A 27,731-nucleotide genomic window follows, 5' to 3' on the forward strand; every position below is an offset into this window, starting at 1 on the left:
TAAATCACCATAAATACTGTCCAGCAATTTCTCTCTCTTTTTTGTTTTGTTTTTTTCTGTTTTTAAACTGGATTCACAAAGCAAGCACATACGGTGTGTGATACAGCGATCTCAAAAGACACTATGGACAAATGCTCATGGTGTTTTACAAGGAGAGGAGTCAGTGCACGACAGGGCTGCCGTTAAAATCAAGTAGAAACACTGATAAAGTATCTACAGGTGAGTACAAAAGATCTACGCTCACACTCTCACAATGACTGACGGAGTATCAAGACATTGTTACATTTTATGACAAACATATGTGGAAACAGAAGCAGCTTTGGACGATGCAACTCAAATACACCATTTGGCACCCGCACACACACCCGCAATTCCCCATCAGCTATATCCTTCACTTGAAACACGTGATCACATACGGAACATGGATTAGTATCACAAAGAGCGAGATGAACCCTGTTTTATGTCTACACCATGACTTATCTTCTGTGTGCAACGAAACATTTGGGCCAGACCCACATTAGAGACATCCAACAGACTCTCAAAATGATTAAAGCTATGAGACTATCCCCGCAACTATTACACTCTCTCCTCTAAACTTTTTCCATGATAGAGCTTTCACTTTACAATACACAAAGCCTTTTCTTTATATAATGATCTTACACATGTCACATGTCACACAAAGCTGAAACGATTCGAGTGAATGAGTTCTTGGGCAGTGTTTTAAGGCTGATATACATCTGAAGTGACATCATTGTATTTATTTTAATTCACATTTCTATTTGCATGTTTTTTTTTTTTCATTCTATTGCACATTTGACAGTACAAAACAATGATGCAGATTGAAGGGTGGGCAAAAACGTCTGGATAAAAGAAATTGAATGTTTTATCGTGAAAATCCGTTTATAATCAGTTTTACAAGGGAATAACTGCTTATATTCATTTAACGTTTGTTTCAATAAGCCACTGTTATGATTGATTAAAACATGTACGTTTGCAGGTGGTGTTTTCTTTGTTGTTTTTTTTCCTGACCATTTTTACCAGATCAATTCTACTGTTCCCCATGTTGTGAACAATAAGGCAACAGCATCCCTAGCAAAGACGCAAGGTGCTACTTTCCCCATTATGCTTTGCGCTTTAAAAGTTCTCCATCATCATCTGTGAACCCGATGGAAGAATGAATCGATTAAATTTGCAAACAGCTGAAATGTAAGCCCCCGGTCTTTGTGTTCATCTGCTGCAGTGCACTGCCAAGAAGGAGGCGGGAGTGGGGTCAGCTCCGCTCTGAGTCAGTGCGTCAGTTTGAGTCATAGCCAATCATTTTTCATAGCAAATGCGATCCACAAACTTGATCCAACTCAGATTTGACTTCGGATACACTTCTGTCTTCTGCCAACGCAACTTCATGACATTCGCGTTTGTCATTTCTGAACAGGCTCTAATTTATGTAGCGAAGCGTCAACGAAAGAGTCAGTGGAGCAGAAATGTCAAAGGAAATGACAAGCAAATTTAGTCAGCTATACTACAGCGGCCTTGACCTTCAGGGTCTTGGTGATGCAACAGAGGGATGTCAAAATAATTTGCTTTGTAGGCCTACAACAGGATCCCAAATTCAAATCTGCAATTGATCAAGTACAATCCTCCTGCAGAAGTAGAAAGATTGAATCAAAGGTTAATAGTCCTATATATTTCACTCTGATAGGTGAGTGGGTTTGTCAAGGAATGTACCAGGAACACTATTCCGGCCCCTGTGCAGTATTACCAAATGTATCCTCAACAGCATTGCACGGCTTCATGGACCTCCTCCAACATAAACCAAACTTGTACTTTTGGCATAGGATTGCCTGGAATTGTCCAAGAAGTTATTTTTTGCTTCCTCTGTTCATTTTCAGTTTTTGAACGGTCAACAAAAAAGAGATTTAGTCAAAGTCCAATTTCTTTAACTTTTTTTTAAACTATATGTTGAAATATGCAAACCAACTAAATTGACACTGCAGTAGAGAAAGCTGCGGCCTCGCCCTCGAAAAACAAAAAGGTCTGTTGACGTGAATGCGTCACTTGTGATGCACAGTCAAAAACAAAAACAGACTTCCACCGATCAGCGGCCACCTTTGTGTGAAAGGACAGACACACCATTTAGTCAGGAACAAGGCGTTTCATGACAGCTCTGACAGCGACAGACAATTTGGCAGCGCGAGACGCAACCCGTCAGTGGAGGGCAAGGAAAAGATGCAGTAAATCAACACTGTCAATTGCAATTAGATGAGGAACATCCCCACCTTTTTTTCCATAAAGGGCACACTGACAGAGTTAGCTTTCTGCTTGGTTGTGATGCCAAATTTCCTTTTCCTTTACATCAGAAAGTGCTCTTCAAACAAAACAACAAAAACATACAGTGCACATTTCTTTCTACATCAAATGCTACCTATATTGCCCCAAATAAAGCCTTTGTGTAATGTTAGCAGCCAGCATTACTTATGAAATGCCTTGATATAACAGCATTTTGATTTCCATATAAGCAATATGCTCTTTTTGTGTGTGTAAGCTCTCAGTCCTCCTGGTATGTTCCATCTTTGTACTAGCCCAGATGACTATCTGTTGAAAACCTTCACCACTATGTTATTTTCTATTGTGTGCTGACATCAAAAATCCAGCTTTCCTTTTCAAATTCTTTTGGTATTCATATCACAGCTACCCTGCTGAAAACTAATTCACCAGTGGGGAAGAAAAAAAATTATGAAGGAATAAAAATACAAACTCTATTGAGGAACAAAAGTTTGGACATCTGAAAATGTTACATAAATTTCACAGCTTTGAAAATCCCATTCCCACAAAATTAGTTACGGGCAAGACCGAGACTGAGCTTACTGTGAAAGAAAAATAAGCATTACGTATATAACAGTTTAAAAACAATTTCATTTTTTGTTGAAGTCAAGCATGTTCTTAAGATTGTCCAAACTTTTAACCATTGGGTTTGTATATTTATGTCATGAAAATCCCAGTTATTTTCTTTTTTGTTGTTGTTGATCAAACACATCACAGTAACATGTGTCTGCAAGTGTCCTCTGGGGGTTTGTCGCTGTACAAAATTGATTGATATCCACCACCACACATGATTAATTGGTTATATTGAAATTCAGTCCATGAGACAACTGCACTGATTCATACTGATTGTGTGAATGCAATGTACAGAGCCCATAGTGGTGCGTTAACCCTCTATTTCACAGGCGACAGTCTCTTGAGCAGCTTCTTTCCTTTAGAAAGTAGACCTTTCTTCTTCCTGTTCAGATCTTGTGCATCCCGGGGGTTCACGGGGAGGCGTGGGCCCCTGGTTGGGCTCATGGGCCTCATGGTGCCCGGCAGAAGGGGGCGCACTATAGGGGATGGCGCTCGGACCGGTGTTGTATCATTGGCGACTGTGTCTGAGGTTTCCGTGGCGACCTGATGAGAGAAGCAGTGGGGAGGTGTGGGAGCAAGGATGGGGGCCGGGTATTATGAAGGATACAAGATTTACACGGTACAAAGGTTTTGTCTGTAAAGTTAATACTTCACTTTCTGTAAGTAGACAAGACACGATGTTCTACTATGCTGAACAGAAGGAATACATAAATTAAACGTTCTATCCCCATAGACAGGCGCAATACTAACGTATGGCGGTTTCATGGCACTTATATGTTTCATCATTAAAGCAGTACTAAGTAACTCATGCCTCTAGAGGCCATAAGTGCCACTGCAGGGGTCGTAGCATGTTACGGTTTTTTTCTCCTTAATTGTCCATGAGAGTAAATACTACACTGACAGAAAAGACAAAGGGAGAGAGGGATATTGTACATCCAATTACACAATGGAGATCATTATTTTCACTCAAACTTGGCTGTAAATAGGCGCTAGCCCGCAGCTAGCTTTGCCCGTTAGCCTGTTAGCTTCTTCTTTGTGATTCCATTAGTGTGTATTGGGGCCTCTGACCCGTTGGCAGCGAAGTTGCAATTGGAAAGGATTTATTAATCAATTACTTGGTACTGTTTTAACATAGATGAAGATTAGTGGCCGCTCAATGTGTATCAGCAAAATCCTCCCTGAATTTGATTCAACATATAGCTCAGAGGACACGTTTATACACTAATTTGTACCTAAAGTAAATTCTCAAAAGGTCTGTACATTCATTAAAGATTTCTAACTGGGCTATGACCTTCCCGTAATGTGGTCGATGGGTTGACATGACAAAAGCTGCTAGCATCTGGCTTGTTCATAATTTGCGATGATTGATGGATAATGCTAACGGCTATAGGATTGCTTACTGTCCGCATACGTCAGGATCGAACGCTGTATCTCCTTGTTATATCTGTCTGTAATCATCACATCACAAATGCATCCATTATGTCATTGGGATCGGTCATAGTTATGCCTGCATTACGTAGGTCCTTAAAGCATTCTATTTTGTACTACAGTTTACACTTTCATCGCACAACAGAAAAAAACGACTGTAAAACGACAATAATATAGTCGAAAATGAAGTGGAAAGCTGTGTTAATTTTGAAAACATATTTTAATTTAGTTTTAGTCTTAGTCTTTTGACTAAAATGGAATTTAATTTTAGTCGAGATTTAGTCAAACAAATCGTCTCAATTTTAGTCTAGTTTTAGTCGACTAAAATTGCAAGTAAATTTAGTCGACTAAATTTAAGACGAATTTAGTCGACTTTGCATTGATAATATTCATTATAATCATATTTAATCTTGTTCCTCTGCTTCATGGAGCTGCTCCACATGAACAAAGCTCAGAGCTGATCCTTTGGCAGAGGATTTACATGATCCGAGGCTCTTTCAGACGGTCAATAGAAGTTTGGATGATTTTAGTCTCTCCCTTTCATTTTTATTTAGTCTTATTTTAGTCGACTAAAATATCTGGACATTTTAGTCATAGTTTTAGTCTCATGAACAACTTTTAATTTAGTTTTAGTCCAATTTTAGTCGTCAAAAATATCACTTTGACTAAATATTTTAGTCGATGAAATTAACACTGGTGGAAAGTAGGCACAGATCAGCAAAGGCTAAACAACATATTCCACTATTTGCCGAAGATAATCAGGTCGATAAACTTAAAGAGAGCAAAACAGTACAACTAAAAATACAATGTCGTACATCAATATATTATGCAGGCCTAGATTTGTACAATCTTCAAACTGATGAGCTACATCCATCTTTTAGGGTAATGAGAATAGTTGTCACACACAAGACATTTTACACAATGCAGGAGGAAGATAGACAGTGAAAGTTAAGTAGAGCACTGCACAACACAGAGCCAAAAAGATTTAAACACCAGCTGGCAGTGGGTAAACATGTAGTACAGTCAAATACAGAACAACACCCAGCAACAACTGAAGATACCAATCTATTCTTCTAATGCAAGAGCTCGGTCATAGTGAAGCTTAAAGTGAGACACAGCAGGTGGAGGGAAAAAAACACTGAATTTAGAAACCTTTCATGTAGATGCAGTAGCTGACCATACTGACTATGCGAGTAAAGTAAATCAAATAGAGGGCTACATGTTTTTATATCTAGAAAAAGAATTGTCTCGTATTGTGGGAGGGATCAATGTTGCAGACAGTGATGCCTTTCGATAAAACAGCCCTTAAAGTTTAGTGAATGGAGGACTTTCTTTGTCAAACTGCCTCAAAACTGGAAGAAGCGTGTGTTCCAAGGCCGTGGGAACCCAGGGTGCTGAGGGGGCTGCAGCACCCCCTGGCGGATAGTTTGGAAACTGCAGGCATTATTAATAAATAGGAAATATGCGCAGAAAAAGTGTTTTTGGGGTACATTTTGTCCCTCAGCACCCCCTAACTAAAATATCTTCCCAAGGCTCTGGTGTGTTCTGCAGTGTATCACCTTAAAAAGTTGACTTGACTTTAAAAGTACACCTTTAATTCTCCAGTATATTCTCCAGTATATTAGAATCCATGTTTGCGACCACCAGCTGTGTGCATTAGAGTACGTCGAGTTTGGTATCTCAAGTTGCAGACTTACTGTACGAGGCAGACAGACCCACTTATGGTGTGAAATGAACAATCTTCCTCTTTGTTTTGTTTTGTTTTGCCAAGCGGGTGAGGAAAAACACACACACAAGAAAAGAAATCAGATGCGGCAGCGTAGTCGCCGTCGGTAAAAAACCCACACCACAATGAGAACTCAAAATAACCACAACACCAACACATGGACAACAGAGCGCAAAGAGAGAGCTTTTAGTATCCAATTCTCCTTCCTTTATTGTTCACTTGTAACAATACAGAGTGGATGTCTCAACGCTGCAGTGTGTTTATTTTGTCGAGCTCAGAGCAAACATGACAAATCCACTGACAAAATAGATTGTTTGACGTGTGTGCAATCTACATCAAAGCCTCTTTTTAATAAATACAGCCAAGAACGTTATATAAAATGTATCAAGTTGTACTTTTGAAAAAGGCATGCTTCCTTTTTTGTCTGTGATTCTGGATAGCAATCTGTATGAGTTAAGAATAAATAACTTGTAATCTTATTCACAATAACCACAATTCGATTTTGTGTTTCAGTGCAAATTCTCTCGTGTAAGAAATGGTAGAGCCTTTTCAAGTCCTCCTTAACCAGTGCTACATGCAAAACTCATCCACAAAGCGTCTCTCTGTCCGCGTCAGGCTTTGCTTCTTCCTTTTCTGAGAACCAGAAAGGGGGGTTCGATTGGATTTTTGTCCCTCTTTTTTCCGAAGGGGCCAGAGGGGAGAGGAGCGGGTAGTAGTGGTAGTAGTAGCAGGGATAGGCTGTTAGTTTTTGTAAGAAGAGTCACCACTGTCACCACATGGACAAACACACACAATGAACAGCACACAGACGGCAGGTGGAGGAAGCGAGAGAGACGGAAATCAAGAGAGAGGACGGAGGATGGATGGACACGGGCCCTAGCGCTGAGAGCGGCGATGGTGATGTACCCGTTTGCCTTCCGGGACTGTGCTGCCGGTTGAGTTGGCGGGGGGGCGATTGGCAGGATCTTCCTGGGGGTAGTGGGACGGAGTATCAGTCAAATACACCTCCACATCATCAGGCACTTCTTCCAGGAAGTTAGAGGGAACCAGGCCGCGGTGGCCATTCATCTCACCCTGTCAACACAAGACGGTATATCAGTGGCATAAATCCAGTGTTTCTTACCAGGGGTATGGAGACCCTTAGGGGTACGCGAGAACTGAGCAGGGAGTACTTGGAAGTATGTCAGATTTAAAGGGGCTAGGTGCAAGTTCATCATTTTATACTCACTACTGCCACCTCAGGTCTTATGTGTAACTGCAGCTTCTATATTAAGCTCGTGCATGACGGCACTTCAGACCCGAATTAACACCTTTTTGAGTGACAGTGCAGGATTTTAGAGGCAGTTGTGGTAAATAGGTCTGAGCTCATTCTACACATTAGGACATGGCTGGAACATGTAGGGGGAGGAAAATACATAATTTTAACATTTTTAAACTCTGTATAGTCCATTTAAAAAGAGGTTAAAACTTTAAAGGTTAAAACTATTTTATTTTTTTTTGTAGTAAAGTATGGATTTGAGAATATTTAGTTGTATTTTGAAAGTAAAGCATGGTCTTTTTACTAACAAATCTGAGGCGGAATACTTTCTAAATAATCATCTGCACTCTCTTATTTGGGGGTACTTGGACTTGGTACAGGAGACAAAAGAGGTTGGGAATCACTGATAATCCATTATGACCTTTGAATGTTGGTTCAAGTTTTCCGTTGTAGCAAAGCTAGTCATCTGGACTTGAATGTTGAGAGTTGAAGATTGATTGCAGAAGCTTACTAAAGCTCCTACGATGAGAGGCAAAATGTTTTCAACTTTAAACAGTACAACTCAGATGGCTCAATCGAGAATCATCTATAGAAGAAGAGAATTGGATGATTCTCGAAACGTCAACTAACTCTGTATAAAAATGTCCAGTTGAATCGATGGAGCCTTCTGTGTTGTATCTACCTAGTCGATGATTGCGATGAATCTTTGGAATAGCAGGATCTTGCAAAAGACACGTACCTTACAACAATAAATAGGTGTGTGGCAAGAAAGATGCACTCTGTTTTAGAAAAATTAAAAGTCCTTTATTCTATATGGACATGCCTACGCGTTTCGACAAGCAAAGTGTCTTCTTCAGGGCATCAGGTAACATGAGATCGATCTTTTTTGGAATTTAAACAATACAGCTCATCATGACTACCTTTGAAAACCTTTGCTATGGTTTAATGATGAGTAAAAAGTAGTGATTACTGTTGTGATATTAGCTTAATTCCTCTCTTGCTGAACACTGTCCTGTCATTGATACATTAACATCTACCATTGACTCACATATAGAGGTGTATCTGGGTTACTTTAATTTATGTTTTCTGAATTATATTTTTTCACACCTTTTGTTATTCATCTGTATTCGGGCGCTTTTGTCTTCTGTTTTTTTTTTTGTTTCATTTATTCCAACTAAAATTTTACTTTAAATGCATATATATTTCCAGGTTGCTGTGTGGATTGTAATCTTATTTTGCAATATAGAATCAGGAACGAAAAGAATTAGGCATTGGTGTGAGAATCTTACATAATAAAAGCCATCTTCATCAATGTCTCCATACACAGCGAGGATATCACCAGCACAGAAGGTCAGCTCAGCCTATCACATGACAGATACAAAAAGCACACATGAAATACAGAAACCATGATTCTTTTAGAACTAATATACTAATACTTCCTTAAAAAAAAATCATCATTTTGGATGGCGTGTGTGCACAGTACCTCAACGTCAACATTAGGCGAGCTCTCTCTGGGGTCATAGTCATACAGCGCCACCATTCTCCTCGAAGCCTGGTCCCGCCGAAGGCCTTTTCTGTTGTGCTCTGGTATAGCAGAAAATACCAAGTTATTATTTATTTTCATTTTTTACGCTTAATCTGTGTGACTCCATCGGCACCTATTCTATCCACTGGGGTGCTGAGTGGGAGAAAGCCCTGTTTGATGAGTTGATCCATGGTCTCTTCGTCCTCTGCGCGGATCTCTGACACCATGTTACACGGGATGAGCCCCATTCTGCCCCGCACCTCTCCTCTGTAGAATCCATCTGTGTCTTTATCGCCAAAGATCTGACAATCAAACACTTTCAAGAGTTATCAGTTAGAAAGACGTTTTTCCACCGTTCCTGCACATAACAACTGGATGTGGCATGTTTCAACACAACTGTCCAATGGGGCAGGCCATGGTGAATAATACCTTTAAAGAACATGCTTGCAAAGGCTTGTCAGTAGTAAAACTAAAATCCACTTTTAATAATTACACTTAGGAATACGGCTGTTCAATTATGGAAAAAAAAAATCCTGTACTGTAAAAAGTTTTTCTCACCTGTGTAAACAAATACAACTCCTCGTACCTTGTACCGTGTGCAAGGTATGAGGAGTAAAAAAATGTGCCGGGCAGGACAGAAGAGGGCGCTAGCAATACATGAGTACCCATGAGTGTAGACACATATTTCCAAATAAAATATTATTGTGAGATATATTGTTGGACCAAAACAAGGACTAACTATCATGAAAAACACTGATCTTCTGCACCTCTTTAAGTAACAATGCATTGATGTTATAGGCTGCAGCAGCAAACAGTGTAAATCTCAGTCAGATGGAGGACCTCGCATTTTTGTTGTTCTTTCATAAGCAGTTATATAAATACATACAGACTGTAAGGTTTATGTCATACCCTGATTATCTGTCCCTCTTTAAAGGGCAGCTCCTCGTCAGCTGCGTCTGGGTTTGGCGACATGGACAGAGGGTCATAGTCAAAGAGGGCTACAAATATTCGAAATGGCTCCTCAGGTTCAGACTCATCGTAATAAGGTGAGCGTCGATCCCGATCCCTGTAGCCATCTGAAACATGAGACAGACCAATGATGGAGGCTGTCAAGCAAATCAATGTTCAAAAAGAAACTGATCAGTCCATGTGGTTCTGCATGCCAAACGAAAAAGGAAACAAACAAAAAGCTTCTATTTACAGTATAATAAACATCTGAAAATGTTCCATGAGAAATGAGCAGTAAGACATACGGTGGTTTTGGCAACATATCAGCAACATACAAGACACATGCAAGTGACACAACGTACGGTATCTACAGAACACATAACGCAACTGTGTCACTTGCAAATGAACATATCTGACAAGCAAAGAGTGAAACTATAGGGGAAGACGTTTTGTTGTGATGCTTCCATAACAAAGAAAACAGTAGACTCCTCTGCATCACCAACAAACATTGTACAGTTCCAAATGATAAGTTCTCAGTGATAGCTGGGTATTCTCTATAGCCAGCATTTGTCCGGCATGCATTAATGCTCTAGGTACAGGTGTGGTGCAGTTGTACCACCAGGAGTGGGGTTTAGCAGGCATCTGGAGTTTGGTGCAGTAAGGCATTCTCTGTGCAACTTTCATCCACAACCGTGGAAATTTCATTGTGAACCACAGGACGGACTCGCCAGTGGCACTATCATTTCAGGTGCAGTGTAGTCATGCTGTTCAACTGAAAGCATAATAACAATATTAATAATAATTTGTTATAGATTTGAGGCAGGCACTGGCATGTTTCCACAGCTCTTCACTGGTGCAGGTGTTGCTTTCTGTGCTGTGGTGCTTACAGGACTGTGGCCACTAGGACGTACCATGGGAAGACCTGGAACTGGTCTTGTGCCTGCGGGAGGGGCGCGTCCTGAGGCGGCCTTTGCCATAGCAAACATCATCAGTGATGGGAGTCAGAGTGCCCTCACTATTCTCAGAGGTAACTTCTACAGGAAACACCAATCACAGTGTAATCATAGAGCAAATGACTGAAACGTCCTAAAATAACCTATTCACTTTGTGTTTATGTGTTTATTGACAGGATATCCAATAGCGCAGCCAATCTGTCGCTATTTTGCCTGGGGTGTTGACTGAATCTTTTACTCCAAAGTACTGTTTGTGTTCAACTTTTTCACATTATAAATTGTCTGAATAGCAATGGTATGAGAATGGTTTATAAACACACACACACACTAACACAGTACAAAACTATGAAGGATATGTTTAATTGAGACTGTGAGGGACTGACCAATGGAGGGCACCATAAGAGGCCGTCTCTGAGGACCCCCGTGATGGACTCTTCGGCCTGACTCCCGGTCGTGACGGCCAGCATTGTTTGTCTGGAATAGAGGTAAGTAGGAAAACATTCACAAACACTCACATGCCACTAGGACAGTGGACAAATCTGCACAGTGAGTGTGGAAGGCACTCTAAGACACATACAGTGTTTTAACAAACCATGCAGCACTCACAGGCAGCACACTGAACACAGACACATACAGCAGACACAAACACAAGCACAAGCCTTTAGGGAACTAATTACAAAGTCAAATATCATAAATATCTTAGATATTTAACCTGTTGAAGAAGTGACAGTCTGCCGTGAAGACTGTCAAGATCTGTTTAGAACTTCTTTTGCTAGAACAGTAAACCTTAAAGAGACCAGAGCTATGTCCACATATATTTATGCGACACTTTGCAATTACTGTATGTACATATACATTAACAAACCTTTTTAAAACGTCAGTTGTACAACGTCTGCAAATTTGCAATATGGACATAGCTGTAGCCTAAGCTAAGTTGTCCCTGAAGTACTGAAGAAGTATAGCATGCATAGAAAGCATTCACTTCTTTTAAATTGCTGAGTAAAAAAAAATCCCAAAACAATCATATAAGAAAAATATTATAACCAAACTTGTTATATACTACAATTACTACTAAAGGCCTCCGAGCTACAGTTTAATAAGGCGAGCACCCAGGGAAATATACCTATATTTAAATTGTAGCTCCAACTTCAAAAACCTTTCAACCCATTTTACTTATATGCTCAGTTCTACTATATGTCTCTACATGTCCCTTTCTTACTCAACAACTGTATAAGACTGTTGGGTTGACAGTAAGTGCAAACAACAGCACCTTGGGCGTGTTGTGCGAGTTGCGCCGGCGTCCCTCCTCCAACTGCATCTCAGAGTACAGCTCCTCCTCATCCTCTTCCATGATGTCAGACAGGTCAGAGCCGCGGCTGCTCTCGCTGTGATACTCTTCATTGTGACTATAGTGAGGCTTTTGGCAGTCACACAAACAAACACAAACACACAGACATCATTGTGTAAGTCCACAGAAAAACATGCACGCGTTATTATGAGCGCACACACAGATGGATACAGGATAGACAGACAGGGAGACTGAGGCACAGGGTGGAAGCATGCCCTACCCTAACATGCACATGCCCTCACTCAGACACACCAACACAACACCGGGCCTCTCTCTTACCGGCCTGCCCAGCTCTGAACCTCTGAGGAACTCATCCACTGAGGGCCCCCTCCTGCGACCGCGGGCAAAGCCTTCCTCATCTTCTTCCTCTTCATCAGAGTGGTGCGGATGGAAGGACTGACCCTGCTCTCCATATTTGCCTGGCCGCCTCTCGCCCTGCCAACAAAATAAACAGTTGTTCAGAAAACCAACATATTTTCAGTTTCAGTCCAGGAACCATCATACTTTTTAGGATTGTTGTTTTGTTAGCAAGAAATTCAACAGCCACAGGGATTCATCATTTTTGGAAGTTGCATCTAACCCAATGGCTTAATATTTTTCATAAGCAGTGGGCATATTATTAAAGAGGTGATATCTTTCTCTAAGTAAGTTATTAGCACACTTGGTAGATGATATTTAATCAAACCTTGCCACTCTCCGCTGCCACCCTCTGTGCTGCTTCCCGGGCAATAGCTTTGGCAACAGTGTCTGGGATGAGCGTGCCGCGTGGCTGTGGTAATATCCGCTGTGGAGAGGGGGATCGCGGGTTGGGGTGAGGGGGGGCTTCCAGTGTGTGGCCATGGAGCGGAGGAGGCTGAGCAGAGGGGGAGCGTTGTAGGTCCCAGCCAGGCTGACCAGGTGGAATAGCCCCTCGGCGGTGAGCTGCTGGGTCTTTGGCTTCCAGGTCTCGGGCACTTACTGGTCTCTGAGGTACAGGATGTGGTGGGTGCTGGGGGAGTAGAGGCAGTTGGTGCTGGGGCCTAGGACCATGGTGAGGGGGGTGGGGATGGAGATGCCCTGGATGTGGTGGTCGCATTTGGCCTGGTGGGGGGCCTCCGGGATGAGGAGGTCTGGGGTGTGGTTGTGCATGTTGTGGTGGGTGCGGACCCTGGGGTGGTGGGTGTAGGCCATGTGGTGGAGGGTGTGGGCCCTGGGATGGTGGGTGCTGGCCCTGGGGTGGTGGGTGTGGGCCCTGGGGTGGTGGGTGCGGGCCCTGGGGTGGTGGGTGCAGGCCATGTGGTGGAGGGTGTGGGCCCTGAGATGGTGGGTGCGGGCCCTGGGGTGGTGGGTGTAGACCATGTGGTGGAGGGTGAGGGCCTTGGGGCTGTGGATGCGGGCCTTGGGGTGGTGGATGCGGGCCTTGGGGTGGTGGATGCGGGCCTTGGGGGGGTGGATGCGGACCTTGGGGAGGTGGATGCGGGCCTTGGGGGGGTGGATGCTGGCCTTGGGGAGGTGGGTGATGGCCTTGTGGTATAAGTGGCTGTCCATGTGCTAAAGGAGGTACAGGCAATTGGGGCTGAGGGTGGGGAAGTTGGGGAGACTGCAGGTGGGGTGGGGCGTGTGGGTGTTGAGGGGGGCCTGGATGAGGGTGTATGGGTGGTGGCAGGGCCAGCTGAGGCAGAGGCACAAGCAGGTTGTTTGGAATGACGGCGACTTGGGAATCCTGGGACTCTCCCTGTAGAGACAGTGTCCGCACGATGACTTCCTGGGCCTCCAGGCACTGAATCCTGTTTAGCTCCACTGTGACATAGTCTGCCATTGGGAACATGACCTCAGCGATCTGAAGGGGGAGGAAAAAGAGATGATGGACAAAATGTACTAAAAAGAAACTCTCTAAAACGAAACAAAAATAAAAGCATTTCATTTTGTGCAACAAGGATTCATAGACGTGGCTCGTGCTTAATGATAATCTTTTACACTTACATGTAATTTGACGTTGCACATTTTTGTCCACAAGAGGGTGTAAGAGAGCTTTCTATTTATTTTTACCCACGATAACTTGTGCCAATGAAAAAATACAGGTAGGGGGCAGTGCTGTGTGAATTTTGAAATCTGATGACATCACTTCATTCAATGGGGGGAAAAAAAACGCATAGTAAACCCTGATGTCATTCCTGTCATTTAGTATTTTAACCCTGAAGATCACAACTGCAGGCTACTGTTTCTTAGCGTTGGCTATAATATAACTGTATGAGAGATTTTGTTTTCAAAAGAAATATAAAACCCACAAGTGTCCACAATAGTACTGTGCGACTGAAAATGCAAGCGCCCTTAGATATCATTGTAGAGGATTTGTTTCAAAATAGTTCATTGCAATATGACACAGTGATGCAGTATAAATAGTATATTGTGGTTTAGCTTAGAATTCTTACCTGCCCCTTACTCAATACAAGCGTGCTCTTTAGAATATCATAATGCCACATAAACAGCCTCCTTCCTTCCTCACTCACCTTCTGTCCTTTTGTGCACACAGCGTAACCAATGACATTTGCCCCGTTGGAGGTGCCAGTGGGGGAGAGGATGGGGGGTTTCCAGCGCACCTGCAGGACCCCTGGAGCTTGTCCACAGAGCACCTGGACATCCTGGGGTGGCAGAGGTGGGCCTGCACAGTCAGACCACACCCATCAGCCGTGCATTATTCAAACTATTTTAGTCGTCCTCACACGCAAAGCCTGCCAAAACTACAGGGGTGACGAGATCATCCAAAGCAAAGATGGGGGATATAATCATGCACTATCTAGGGAATTAAAAAATATAGTCATGCTACCTATAGTTGTAAAATCTTAATCGGTGTCCTTATATGTCATGCAAAGGGGGCGTCACTACTACTACTACTACTACTGTTATAACCATCTTATAATGTTGGTCCCTTGAGAAGAACCTAATAATCCTACATAATTGTTCTCCTCCTTAAGAACCCCCCACCTGATTTCATAATGTAGTGCTCCTTATGTGTCCAAATTTCAGCACTCAGATTACCTTGACTACATGTCATCCCTTTGTGATGAACAATCTTGGAGTTGTGTTTGATCAGAGAGTAGGGCTATTTTCTCCATTATTTTAAGTCATAACACATGACACATTAGTACAAGGTGGTCGAAAAGTAAAAATCCATTTTCGAGCACACTATATGGTGTACTATTGAAATTTTGTTTGCAGCAGCTGTCTTCAGAAGTGCACATTCAGATTCATTAGTACTATATAATGTGAGCTTTATGCTGAATCGCATCCACAGATTCCTAGAGTGAACAATGCAGGCCTCTTTAGTCCAGAGAAAAAACACCATTGTCACCACATGCAGGGCACAATCCAGACAAAGTAACCGGGGCCTGGGCTTTGTCTCCTGGTCTCCTGGGTCACAGGATAAAACATGCACGTCCGCATTTGGGCAGAGGTTAATGTACACACATACAAAATAGCAATTTTGGAATGAAGATTTTTGTTTTGCTTAAAGGTTGGGGAAATTAATCATAACTGTCAGAGACTGTGGTATATGCATCTATTATGAGTATGGCGGGATACATTGCAAAATACTTTTGGACAGAATGGCACAAAAATTTGGTAAAACATGAGCACTGAATTTGATGACATACATAGACCTAGCTAATATCTTTTAAAATACATTTGTTTCTCAATGTGCCATTTAGCCCAAACTTGATCCACAATTCTCAGTATGCAAAAACACAGAATAGAAGGAGTGGAAGCACGATACATAGCACAAAAATCATCTCTTCTTGCAGTGGTCAATAGAAAATGATCTTTAGGTATTAAAAACCTCTGAGGAACCCAGCTAGATAGAGGCTTGATTCTGACCTGTTCTGCAAAATGGAATCGGACCTAGACAGAATACACAACATACACGACATTATAAGGCAATGTACTGCGAATGTATCGCTACAGCACACTGCACCAATCATAACTCTTTCATGTCATCAGAGTGTTTGTGTCAGGACAAACCTGCTGCTTGTGTGCAGAACTCCACTCCAGCTTCTTTCCTCTCTCTCTGCTCCAGAGGCAGTTGCCATGGCACCTGGTGCGGCTGTGCCATCACAATCACTTTGTAGACTGTGAGGGGCTTTAAGTTGTGAAAACGTAATCTGTATCTTCCAGCTTTTACCACTGCATGCTCCACCCCATCTAAGAACACTGTGTGAGCATAGTTACTGTTGCTTGGCAACCACGAGAGTTCAGCAGTGTCCCGCTGGATGTCGTCCACCCTCAGACCAGAAGGCGCCACTACTACATTAGCCCCAACGAGCAAAGTGCAGCGCAGCTCATCAGAGAAGCCTCTGTCAGTGACACACTGCACGCACACACGATGGACACAGCCATCCAGGTCTAGCTTCTCCAGAAGACTCTTGGTCCTGCCGCCATATTGGATACTAGCACGAAGTTCCCCGTCAACCAGTATGTTGTAGCAAGAGACGTTCCCCCAGCCCAAAGGCACTACTGGAGGCTCCCAGGCCACAATGACGCTGCGCGCCAACTGCTTTATCAATGTGATCTTTCGGGGATAAGGCACAACCTCTTCTGCCAGGTCCTCAGGGTCAAGTGCCTCCCCTGTCCCATTGCTACAGGGAATCAAGGCTTTGCACGAGCTCAGGAGGCCCTCCTGAGGAGCACTAGTGTCCACAGTCAGGCTGAGGGCTAAGGTACGGTCCAGTGAACCTTGCTCTTCACCTCCCTCACCCTTCTCTTTGTCCTGAACAAACTCCACAAAGTTGGATGGGACCAGTCCACGCTGACCATCCAGAAGCTCTCCTACATGAAAAAGAAAAGGGAGTTGTGTTCATGATAATACTTGCTAAAACATGACAATGAAACACGTAAGATTAGATTACAGACTTTACAGAAGAAACTATTAAAAATCATACAGGCTGTTTCCCATACAGCAACATTCATCTAGTTTATTCTATATTTTTGGGAGGGATCAATTTCAGCAATGATCAAAAGTTAATACATTTAAAAATTCATAGACCTTTAAAAATATGTCTTTCAATGTTGTTTCCCTGGAGCCCCTTAGGCCAGCTGTGTGTTCCAGCGTATTTCAGTATGTGAAGTGTGTGGCCACATGATTAAGATGTGCCCCGCTGGACTAGTCATCAGGCTAAAAGCGATCAAGGTCCCATTGTGACAACCGCTTGGGCTGAAGCCTGCTTCCCTCTCCTTCGTCATTAACACGAGGCTCCTTCACAAAGCCATGCTACCTCACCACCCACATCCACTGAATCACAGCAGATGAGTATTACATCCTCAGCATTACAAAATGACGTCTGGGTTGCTCGTTGTAGGAATTAGGGCAAACGTGATGGGGACGTTTCAAAGATTTGTCAAAAAAGGCCGTCAATCACCACTTACAAAAGAGTGTATTTACAAGGAGGGTTGTAAATATGTATTTTTTAATCTGTCATCTGTTCTGGGTTGTTTTAATTTTGAGAAGGCCTTCGGAAATTGTCATCTTGAGCAGCAGGCTGTACATTTATACAGTTCTAGCTGGGAGGGGTTGGCTTTCCGATTGGCTCAACCAATTCATTTCTTTCCTAAAAGCTGCTCTCATCTTGTTTAGTGGCCTATATTGTTTGTGAGGCTACAGGAGACTATCCGCTGTGCAAAGAAGATACTTACCCTCATAAAAGCCATCATCATCCATGTTGCCATAAACATATAGATACTTCCCAGCCACGAGTGGGAGCTCTGCTTCAGGGTGCTCATTTGGTCCATCGTAAGGGTTATAACTGAAAAGGCCATCAAATGTGTATTATTAAAATGAAATCTGCTATTGTTAAACAAAAATTGAAGTCTTTACCTGTAGCGGGCAGTGCATAGGCGGACCTGGCCTGTATAGCGTGGTTTGGTCCGCGGTGACGGGCTAGCCTCATCCTCCATCTATACATATGTAGAATAATATGTGGAACAAAATAAGAAAATATTATGTTTGATGAAGATGCCTGTGTAAACTCTCAGTCCAGGCGCGTCCAATAGCAACAAATAATGTCATCTGGACTAAGTTACTTCTGTGCTGATATAAATGAACATAATTAGTTAAAAATAATAATAACCTAGTCCAAATAACAGTTTTCTTTTTTTTAATCCCTTTGTTGCTTTGCTATTCAAGTATTAAAGAGATGCTTGGAACAAACAAAAAGAAGAGAGGACTCTGACATGTCTACTGACCTCAGAGGAGGAGGGCTGCCGCAGGCTGACGGGCTGAGCCGTGGTCACGGTGCACTCTTTGACAGACAACAGAGCTGATCTTTCTTAGTCTCCAGCCTGGAAACGGCTCCTCGAGATGAGATCAACGGTTGCACTTGGGCCAAAGTCTCATTGCCTACAATATTTCAATGGTAAATAAATATCAGTCTGTTTGCACCAGTCATGATTCCTTTGAACAATGTATATCAATGTTAATTAAATTAGCATGATTATGTAAAGGACAATAGGATCCACACTGTAAACAGCTAATACTGTGCATTAGCACAAAAGCCTCATGTCTGTTTCAAGTGGGAATAAGGATTTACTTTGCTTTATAGATTCCTGCTCTCCAAACTGTGCAACTATTCCATACAACTAAATGTGGCAGCGTGTACCATGGGCTGATAGAATACTAATGTGTGAAATAGCATGCGTCTCATACATCTAATCTGTGATCAATTAAGGAAGTTATTGATCATGAATAAGTGGTGGTCCTTTATGGGGTCTAGCCCTGTTCAAGAGAGAGCTGAAACAGCTTTTATGTAAGCTGCTGGGGGATTAGTTCACTCTCATCATAACAGGGCTGTGCAGAGCTACAGAGGGGCTCAAAAAGCAACCGGAGGCTTCTGTAACTTTGACTTTCTTTAAAAACACTGTCTGGATACATTTTACACTATGTTAATCTGTGCTTCATTTTTATGTCTTTATGCAAGATATAATATACAAATTATCCCTCATATCATTATAAAAATGAAATATGAAAAAATAAAAACAATTAACAATATCGTGCAGCGGTTAGCAATCGTGCTTCACAGCTAGAAGGTCACTGGTTCGATCCCCGGGCGGGGCCTTTCTATGTGGAGTTTGCCTGATCTCCCCGTGTCTGCGTAGGTTTCCTCCGGGTATTCCAGTTTGCCCTACCACTAAAAACATGTACAATAAGGATGAATGATGTGTGTGTGTGGTCAGAGGGACCGCAGATGTGTGCAGTCACAACAGCACTTCTTCTGTCAGTCGACCCCAGGGGAAACTAAAGCGACATAACCTACCACCACCAGTGAATGGAGTGAATGAAAAACAAAGCGTTTGGGTGACTTGTGTCATGTGAAAAGCGATATACAATATTCTTATCACAAGCTTTGATTTTTTTATTCCTGCAAAACCAAAACTGATATCATGCACCAAGTTTCACATACAAAGGATTTAAAAACTCACCTTTTTTGTTGATGTTCAAGTCCCTCTTTAGTTTATGAGGAGAGCTTCTACGGTCGGGGTATGCAATATTTTATAAACTTAAATTAAGAGAAAATAAAAATCTAGCAGTCCTTTCTGCAACTGCAGGTCTTCACTTTGTGGTTGTCTTTTGCGCTTCGGGACGTGTAACTTGACCTATGACACACAACACGAAGAAAATGGAGACAGAAGGATAAACATTATATAAGATATTTGCTGAGTTGAGGTTCTTTTATCTGTTAATGCTGACGAAAGATTACAGCAAATGGAAAAGGATTTCTGTTGTGATAGTTTAGCTTAGACCATGAGCTTGGTTCAAGTGGTAGAATCCTCACATGGACAAGTATCTTCTGATGGTAATTTAAAACACTGCCACAACATGAGTGCACAGCAACATGTTAATATTGAGCATCTCTAAATCAAGGAACCTTAGCAGAGGGAAAACGGTAAAGCAAGATTTTAATATTTACACTACCCAGAACACATTGAAATGGTCATTCTTTGGGCCAGATCTTGTGTTTCTCAATACAGACTAGTGTAACTTTTTGCACATAGCAAGAGCGCACTGTGAGCTCTTGCAGATCCAGACCTAGCACTGTAAGTAGGCAGGACAGACTCCCATGGCCAATGGCGATGTTATGAAGAACAACCTTTTTCCTCCAACCAGACTCTGCGGCCGGTAAGGGGTGAGGGAAAGGGAGAGAGGTCGGGGGAATGGGGGGTACACATTACCACAGCGGGACAGGCTGTACATCTCTTTCTCTTGGAACACCAGACATGGACTTCACTCAACCTTATACGCTTCTATAAGTTCTATCGGTCAAACTTGACTTAAGAGGAAAAGAATGTGAAGGCTGCCATAGAGCTCAGTGCTGTTTGAAATAAACCACGTCTCAGTCAACCCCTTTTTTAATAAGCGACTCCCTCTCACCAGTGGCATAGTCAAATGCAACAGTAAGATGATGCCTGTGTAACGTCGTGCTTGGAGCAGCGATGTCCTTGCACCAGGTAGAAGATCTGGCTCATTATATTTATTTTGGGATTTTCAGATAATACTACATACCAGTTTTAGCGTTAAAGGCACTATATCTATTTGTTGAACTTTTTAGTCAAAATGTGACAAAATAGGTATTTTTACCATCATGTCTTTCGGAGTCAATGTATGACGAAAATGATAAACCTCTTTTTGACTATTTGGGATGGCCATACACAACATCAACAAATCATAATGCAATGCCAACTTCATGCATCTTTTACCACCTAGTTTTATGGCGTAAAAAGAATGTTTCCCTATAAAAAAGGACAAAATGTTAATAACATTGTAATATACAGTCTGTAAGTGAAAAGTCAAAGTCAAAAAGGCATTATTAAAACCATTAATGTAACACACTCAAATCTAAAGGTCACTGGCTGCTGGAGAAAACAAACAAAGCTGCCTATGTGCAAGCTGCATCAGCTGCCACAACAGGTATTGTGATTAAAAAGATGAAAACTATAAAGTTACAATTTAAACAGACTTGCGTGGTATAATATACATTTTTGATATTATTTATCATGTTCAAGCATATAAAAGGTTTGCATAAAATGTAGAATATTGTACCTGACACATTCTGTCCTTACAGCTCTACCAGAGAAGAGAATATAAAAAAAAAATGGAGTCAGTATTTATTGACTAGGTTCGGGAGCAGGACTACGCCTCAACCTATCACACTTTGCACACCAACCACTCTTGCTTTCACCTAACCACGCCTCTAATACTCACGAGCCATTATACACCAAGCCAAGCCTCGACATCTCAGTTTGTTTGAAACTGTCGACCCCACCCTCCCTCCCTTCATGTCTGTTCCATTTCAGCAATGATTCTCTTGCTTAGAGGGGGGGGGGGGGGGCCCGAAGAGCTGGGTTCATCCAAGACGGAGCCCCCACCCACAGTGTCGCCCAGTTTCACTCCACACTATAACCTTGTAAATAAAATCTTAATTGCACTTTGTTGTGGCGTGGTCCTTGCTAGTGAAATAATAATAATACAGAACACTAAAAATTCAAACAAACACTGGATGATAAGCTTTTGTACTATGTATGGTAAATGGTCTAAACTTATATAGTGTTTTTCTACCTTTGTTTGACCCATAGCGCTGTTTGTGTTTTATGTATATTTTTTTTATGTAAAACATTTGCTTTCGGTAACTAAACAAAGCTAAAACACATTTAAGAGAGTAAGTAAGTAAGTGCTTTAAATGTCATTGTCCAAAGAGGAGCCGTGTCGTAGTCATTTGACCCACACAGTTCATCATAAAGGGATTCCGAGAGAAATTTGGATGAAAAAGGCATTTCTTTTGTCTTGTTTGGAGACACATGTCTGTGTAACTATGAGAGAATTATTTGTTGTGTTTGTAGGAAACTTTCATTTTATGAAATTTAAGTATAATAGTAATATTATTGACCTTATGTTACCTGTATGTTACCCATGAATCCTATCATGGAGAACAGTATCCAATACAAAGTTATGAAAGTACGACAATGTTTCAACATGTTTATGTAATGTCTAAGGGGGGACAAAAAAGATGGTAGGATATGATGGTACAACAAATAATATGAGACAACAGTCAAGGCACTTTTTGAAGATTCTGTACCATGAATTTTGGGGGAAATGACTGCAATACTGAATACGATATAATGCTAATAATAAAACATTGGTTTAATTTACAGCTATTCAAGATCGAGTCGATCTTAGTTTTGACTTCCAATCCTTTTTATGGACTAATGAACTTATGCACGGGTGTTTGTGCCAATAACAGGTGCAGGCCATCATCATGCTTTGAGACAAACTCTAGTCAATCCAGAGGACAACAACACACAAGAAGCCATGATGACAGCTGACAGTGTGATTACGGAGGCGCATGGAGAACAGACAGCACACAGATGACGGCCTGTCAAACAGACTCACCCGAGGTTACTGCTTCATCACTGCTCTGCACCAGCTATTATTGGCCTCATACTATCGGACACCTTATGATTTCATGTTTTCCAAATAAATAAACGCATTTATTTATGAGAAAGCCATTTAGCAATAATTATTACACAGTTGTCAGAAAGTGAGAAAGGTTTTGAGGTATGTGAACTCTGAAATTATTTTTAAAAAATCATTGAAATGACACACAAAACAATGCACCTGATTCGTCCAATGTTTTTTTTTTTTTTTTACCCACATCAAACAAAAACTGAAAACAAGTTCAGTTAAGCTGTCTGGACTTCAAAAACACAGAGGGGGGCCACCTCATTACACCAGCAGGTGGGGGGCAAGCACAGGCCAAGATAAATGAAGCAAAACACAACTCAGAGAAAGCTTTTGTCCAAACAAAAAAGGTAACCACACAAAAATATACCTTTCAACTATACAACTATGCTGCTTAGCCATTTTTGACCAACAATATAGACACTTGTAATGAAACATTCAAAATACAAAGACAAGGACCACTAAGAGGCGAACCTTACAATAAATCCTGAACTGTTTATTTGCACGTCGAAGCATGAGTACTTAAATCTGAAAACAATACACAACCTTTGTTAGAGTAAGGGCTTCAATTGATTGCTATTGATTTTACATTTATTCGCTGTCAGCAAGCTGAGAAAGGACGATAAATGAGAGCATAAAAATGCTGCTCGTTCAGCGTCGTAATTACTGTCAGACAGCGTGCGTCTCATTATATAAGATGCAAATGGGAGTAGAAATAAACAAATATATGTTATAATGATGAAAGTGTTGGATCAGTTTTCAAGAGGAGCGTCATAAACATTTGCAAACAACATGAAAATGGCAATTATTAATTAGGTTATCAGAACATGAGACATTCACTGAGAAGGATCTGAGAAAAGGGTTTTAAAACTTCCACAAATATAGCAAATAACGGGATGATTGCGCTTGTTCTTATTGTAGAATTTAGAAAATAGAAGCCCTTCCTCACAGGTCGCACCTTAAAAAAACATCTTTAACTGGGCTGCAACATGAACCTGGGCTGAATGAATGAGAGTCTGAATGTCTAAAGCAGGAGACGTTTATCATCAGTTTATTCAATTATGTTTTTTCCTGTACTTATGTTGAACAAATTTCAATATGAGTGCTAATTTCAGTGGCCAAATTTGGCAATATCAATCTCCCAAACACAAAACTTAAGACCAGCACTTTTAAGAGATCCCTATACAGTGATTTTGGGACATTTTTCAGATCATTTTACACTTGCCAGACACTGCAGCAAATGGCACTGAGTGAGCACAAAAAAAAAAAACGTCCACTGGCTGGAAAAGATCAGTAAGCGCATGAGCTGCATTGACAGGAATTGGCTGAACCAGACCTTTAGACCCCTGGAGGTACACGAGGACTTTGCATGGGCTACTTGGAACTGTTTCAGATTGAAAAGCAAAACATAATTACGAAAAGAAGCTCTAGTTTTGCAGGAAAATGTATAGTTTGGGGAATATTTTATTTATTCATCGATTTATCTATTTATTTATTTAAGGGGTCCAGAAGACAAAAAAGGTTGGGAACCACTGCTCTATAAAGAAAATAAAGAACATGTATTGTTGTTATGACACCTGTACAACCTGATGTTTTACCGTTGTTGTTTTTTATGTTCTCTATAAATAACACAGACATTTACATTGACAATACAACGCTGGCTGTACCTTCTGTCGTATATTTGCCTCCTGCTTGTAGTGGAGCTCAGCCTGGACTGGCTCATGCTCTGGCTGCAGCTCCTGCCTCAGCCCGGTGGACTCGTGCATGTGCTGCAGAGGAGAAAACAGGAAGTGGTTACACTGATGGACATTATTAAGAGATCATTATGAAGCCAGTACAGTTTGCTAAACAAATTATTCAGTCTTGACTGGACGCCTGCTCCTTGACATGTTGACTTTGATGATTTGCTTATAGAAAGGGATGGGACGATAATGAAATTTGGGGTCACGATTATCTTGGCCAAAATAATTGCGATTAACGATATTATCACGATATTTTCCTATGGTTTAAAAAAACACTGAAACTGCAGAAATGATGGGCATTGGGCAATTATTAAATATTCCTCTTCATTGTGTGCTTTATATATGCCATAGTGTGTGAGACATAAAGTAAGTATTTAAAGGCACACTGCGTAACATTTTGGACTATACTGTTGCCATCAATACAAAACATGCAGCTCATGAGTAGCTCGACAATGCTGGGGTGGGTAATCAAAGAATGGATTTGGATGAGGAACTGCTCAAAATACTTAAATACTGCTGACTTTAGTCACATCTGCATGGAGACGTACCCACCCCTGGTTGTCTGATGGATTTAGTGATTATCTTCTAGCACGATAATCAAAAAATGTGGCGATTGATTAATTGCCGCATTTTTTTAACGTGATTAACGATATTATTTTTTATCGTCCCATCCCTACTTTTAGACAGAACTAAATACGGACCTAAAAGGTCATGTTTGGATGTGAGTTTAAATCATTTTTGCTAAAAGCCCCCAGATAGTAATTAAATAGCCTTGATACTTTGGTTAAAAGTTACAGTAGTGTGTATCTAGAAAATACCCTATTAGTTATGATGTTCTAAAATGTTGTTAAACAATACACCAGCAGAGGCGCATAACCCACTCCTACGGCTGCGGTGAAACAGGAAGAGGCTTGATTTGAAGAAACAGATGGAGATCAGCAGGCATGCAAATCTCCACAGACAAGAGAGTTTGACCACAAGTTGGTGTTGACTCATTTCAGAAAAACCTCATGGGCTGATGTTTTGAGAGCGCAAGAGGAAGGAATAAGCAGGAGATCAATATTTTATTTTACTTTTATTTATCATGTGTCAGGGATAGTACACGTTAATGAATATTTCTGTAAATGTGTCAGTATTAGCTGCAGAGCTAGTTTTCAACTGTTGTCCCTGGAGGAGGTGTATAATGCCAACAACTATCATAAAACATAGAAAATGTAAGGTTAAGGCTACATACGCACATAATATAACATTGTTTGTACAAATCATAAATTAATAACATGCTTGTTCTGTGACTTAAGAGAAAAGAAGGCAGGTCACACAAACACCTGTTCAGAGGATCCTGACACATGCACCCGGATATCTTCTAATTAGGACATCGTTGATTTGATTTTAGCCATTTTCTTAATTGAGTCTTTAAGGTGTTAAACGTGAGGCATTCTCTTTGTGAGCGGGATGTTGTTCCAGATGTTACAGCCTCTGACTGAAAGAACAGTCTGCCTTAAGGTGGTACATCTGTAGGGCACTTAACAGTCACCTCTAACCGTAGACCGAGTGGCTCTGCCAGAAGATTTCACTTTAATTAATTCCCTTAATGGCAGTTGTGCAAGTCCATGGAGTATTTTATATACAGTGCAAGCACATAAGGTATTTATGTTCAAAATTCTGAAGAGTTTTCCTATCTATAATGTGACAGTGGTTGTATAAAACAGGTTTTCTGGTGAAAATGTTTAATGCTGAAACATTTGTGAATGAAACTCCACTCCTAATAATAAATATTAATAATGATTAATACACTGAAATAATAAGCTGTCTACATTTTCCTGTGAGTGAGTGAGTGAGTGGATCTGCTGTGTGGCACAATTAGAGGAACACGTTGTAGTTTTCCCGTTGATGAAATGTGCTTTTTATAAAATGTACAACAGCACTTTCTGTTAATATTATGAGCGAATGTATTATTTATGCTTTTTGAACAGTGTTTTGTAATTGTCTGTCTCAGGGACTAAAGTCTGGTACAAAGTATCTTTTCATACGCTGATTAATGCTCCTGTACACGGTCCCTGTCAAATAAATTTAATAAACTAAACTATATGTTAGATCACCTATTTTTGGCATTTTTAAAACAGCACAAACTCATGTAGGTCTTGACTGAGAATCCACAATAGCACAAGAAAGTTACAAAAAGCAGAGTGCAAAGCTCCCAAAAAAGATTCACTCCTTGAGAGAGTCAAAAGGGGTACAACAAACTTCAGTCGAACTGTTCCTATAAACCACAAAAACCCCAGGCACATAATAATCTTTAATGCAGTACAAATCTGTTTTGGCTCAGAATGGCCTTCCTCAGGGTGAAAACAAGCCACAAGGTAAGAACAACTCTTTTTAAATTGAGTTCAATTGAATAATTTAAAGTTTTTTGTTTTGTCGTTGTTATGTTTTGTTTGTTTGTTTGTTTTTATTTACAAAACAGCGTGCCTCGGATTTTTGTGTCTTTGGGCACAGTTGCACTGTGACTGAAGACTGAAGTTTTTCCAAAAGAAGAACCCCCTGTTTTTACAATCTAGCCCAGCCAAAGTTTTACACATTTGTGCGCATATATAACCTTGTTATTCTTAGTATAACGCCGTACACATAAATACACAAACCATAGAAGTGCCCACTTACTTTCAGAACTCATTGAAGGCGTGTCACACAGTAGAGGAGCATATGTGGGTTTGCCTCAGCTGCTCATAGTCGGAACCTGTTTAGAGGAACAAGCACAACGTCAGCATTATAACACAGTTTCTTTGCTTTTAATGATACAGTCAACATTTTGAGAGTAGAAATGTTTTTCTTCAACTGTGTCTCATATATAGTCAAACACTAAGCGGTTCACTGACATGCTACAGATATGTCTGATGAAGGGCCACGTCTGAAACATATGTTGCATCACTTATTAGTGCAAGTTATCTTTCTTTCTTTTCTTTGAGCTATACCTTTCTTCTTTGGTGGTTACATTATCTTTCAAATCCAGTGTGCCAATTTAAATAAAATGGCCTGTCTTTGAAACATGCTGCATATGTGTAAAAAGGAGACAAAAATGTGCAGAATTACTAAACAAAAAAACACTCCAGGTATGTCTTTCTTGGACATATAAAGTCACTTTTGCATAATAGTGTATAATAAGTTAGCTGTATCACGACCAGCTGCCGTCGCTTACAAAAACTTATGGCCATACAGTAGTAGACCGGCTTTAAGGACACAATTCCAGCCTGGAAGCCCAGATACTCATTACTGTCTCTCTTTTCTCTCTGTAGATATAAAGGAAACGTGTCTTTATCTCCTTGAGTGGCTCAGAGGTATCCTGAAGTAGCAGCCCATGCTTTGCATAATCACAGGCAAGCCCTAAGCTGCAAAGCACTCAGGGCAGGAGCACTGTCACTGGGCCACTGCTG

The 27,731-nt window shown here is 41.1% G+C and overlaps 1 protein-coding gene across 1 annotated transcript in view; it reads right to left on the reverse strand.

Moving 5' to 3' along the window:
- Positions 1-2,058: 2,058 nt before the first annotated feature.
- The window catches only part of rimbp2a (RIMS binding protein 2a), a 59,276-nt gene continuing 33,603 nt past the window's right edge, over positions 2,059-27,731 (reverse strand). Inside the window, exons 3-23 of the mRNA XM_079582651.1 lie at positions 26,962-27,037; positions 24,229-24,330; positions 19,528-19,701; positions 18,295-18,448; positions 17,927-18,006; positions 17,746-17,855; positions 16,078-16,881; positions 15,934-15,957; positions 14,571-14,722; positions 13,625-13,900; positions 12,767-13,333; positions 12,361-12,516; positions 12,004-12,150; positions 11,117-11,207; positions 10,692-10,814; positions 9,742-9,908; positions 8,966-9,134; positions 8,791-8,891; positions 8,597-8,668; positions 6,956-7,123; positions 2,059-3,438 (exon numbers count right to left, since the gene is read on the reverse strand). Of these exons, the coding sequence (XP_079438777.1) occupies positions 3,214-3,438; positions 6,956-7,123; positions 8,597-8,668; positions 8,791-8,891; positions 8,966-9,134; positions 9,742-9,908; positions 10,692-10,814; positions 11,117-11,207; positions 12,004-12,150; positions 12,361-12,516; positions 12,767-13,333; positions 13,625-13,900; positions 14,571-14,722; positions 15,934-15,957; positions 16,078-16,881; positions 17,746-17,855; positions 17,927-18,006 (3,432 nt within the window). The 5' untranslated portion in view covers positions 18,295-18,448; positions 19,528-19,701; positions 24,229-24,330; positions 26,962-27,037 and the 3' untranslated portion in view covers positions 2,059-3,213. The remainder of the gene's footprint in view (positions 3,439-6,955; positions 7,124-8,596; positions 8,669-8,790; positions 8,892-8,965; positions 9,135-9,741; positions 9,909-10,691; positions 10,815-11,116; positions 11,208-12,003; positions 12,151-12,360; positions 12,517-12,766; positions 13,334-13,624; positions 13,901-14,570; positions 14,723-15,933; positions 15,958-16,077; positions 16,882-17,745; positions 17,856-17,926; positions 18,007-18,294; positions 18,449-19,527; positions 19,702-24,228; positions 24,331-26,961; positions 27,038-27,731) is intronic.

The sequence above is a fragment of the Gobius niger genome (genome assembly GCF_951799975.1).
Source record: "Gobius niger genome assembly, chromosome: 2".
NCBI classification, from domain to species: domain Eukaryota; kingdom Metazoa; phylum Chordata; class Actinopteri; order Gobiiformes; family Gobiidae; genus Gobius; species Gobius niger.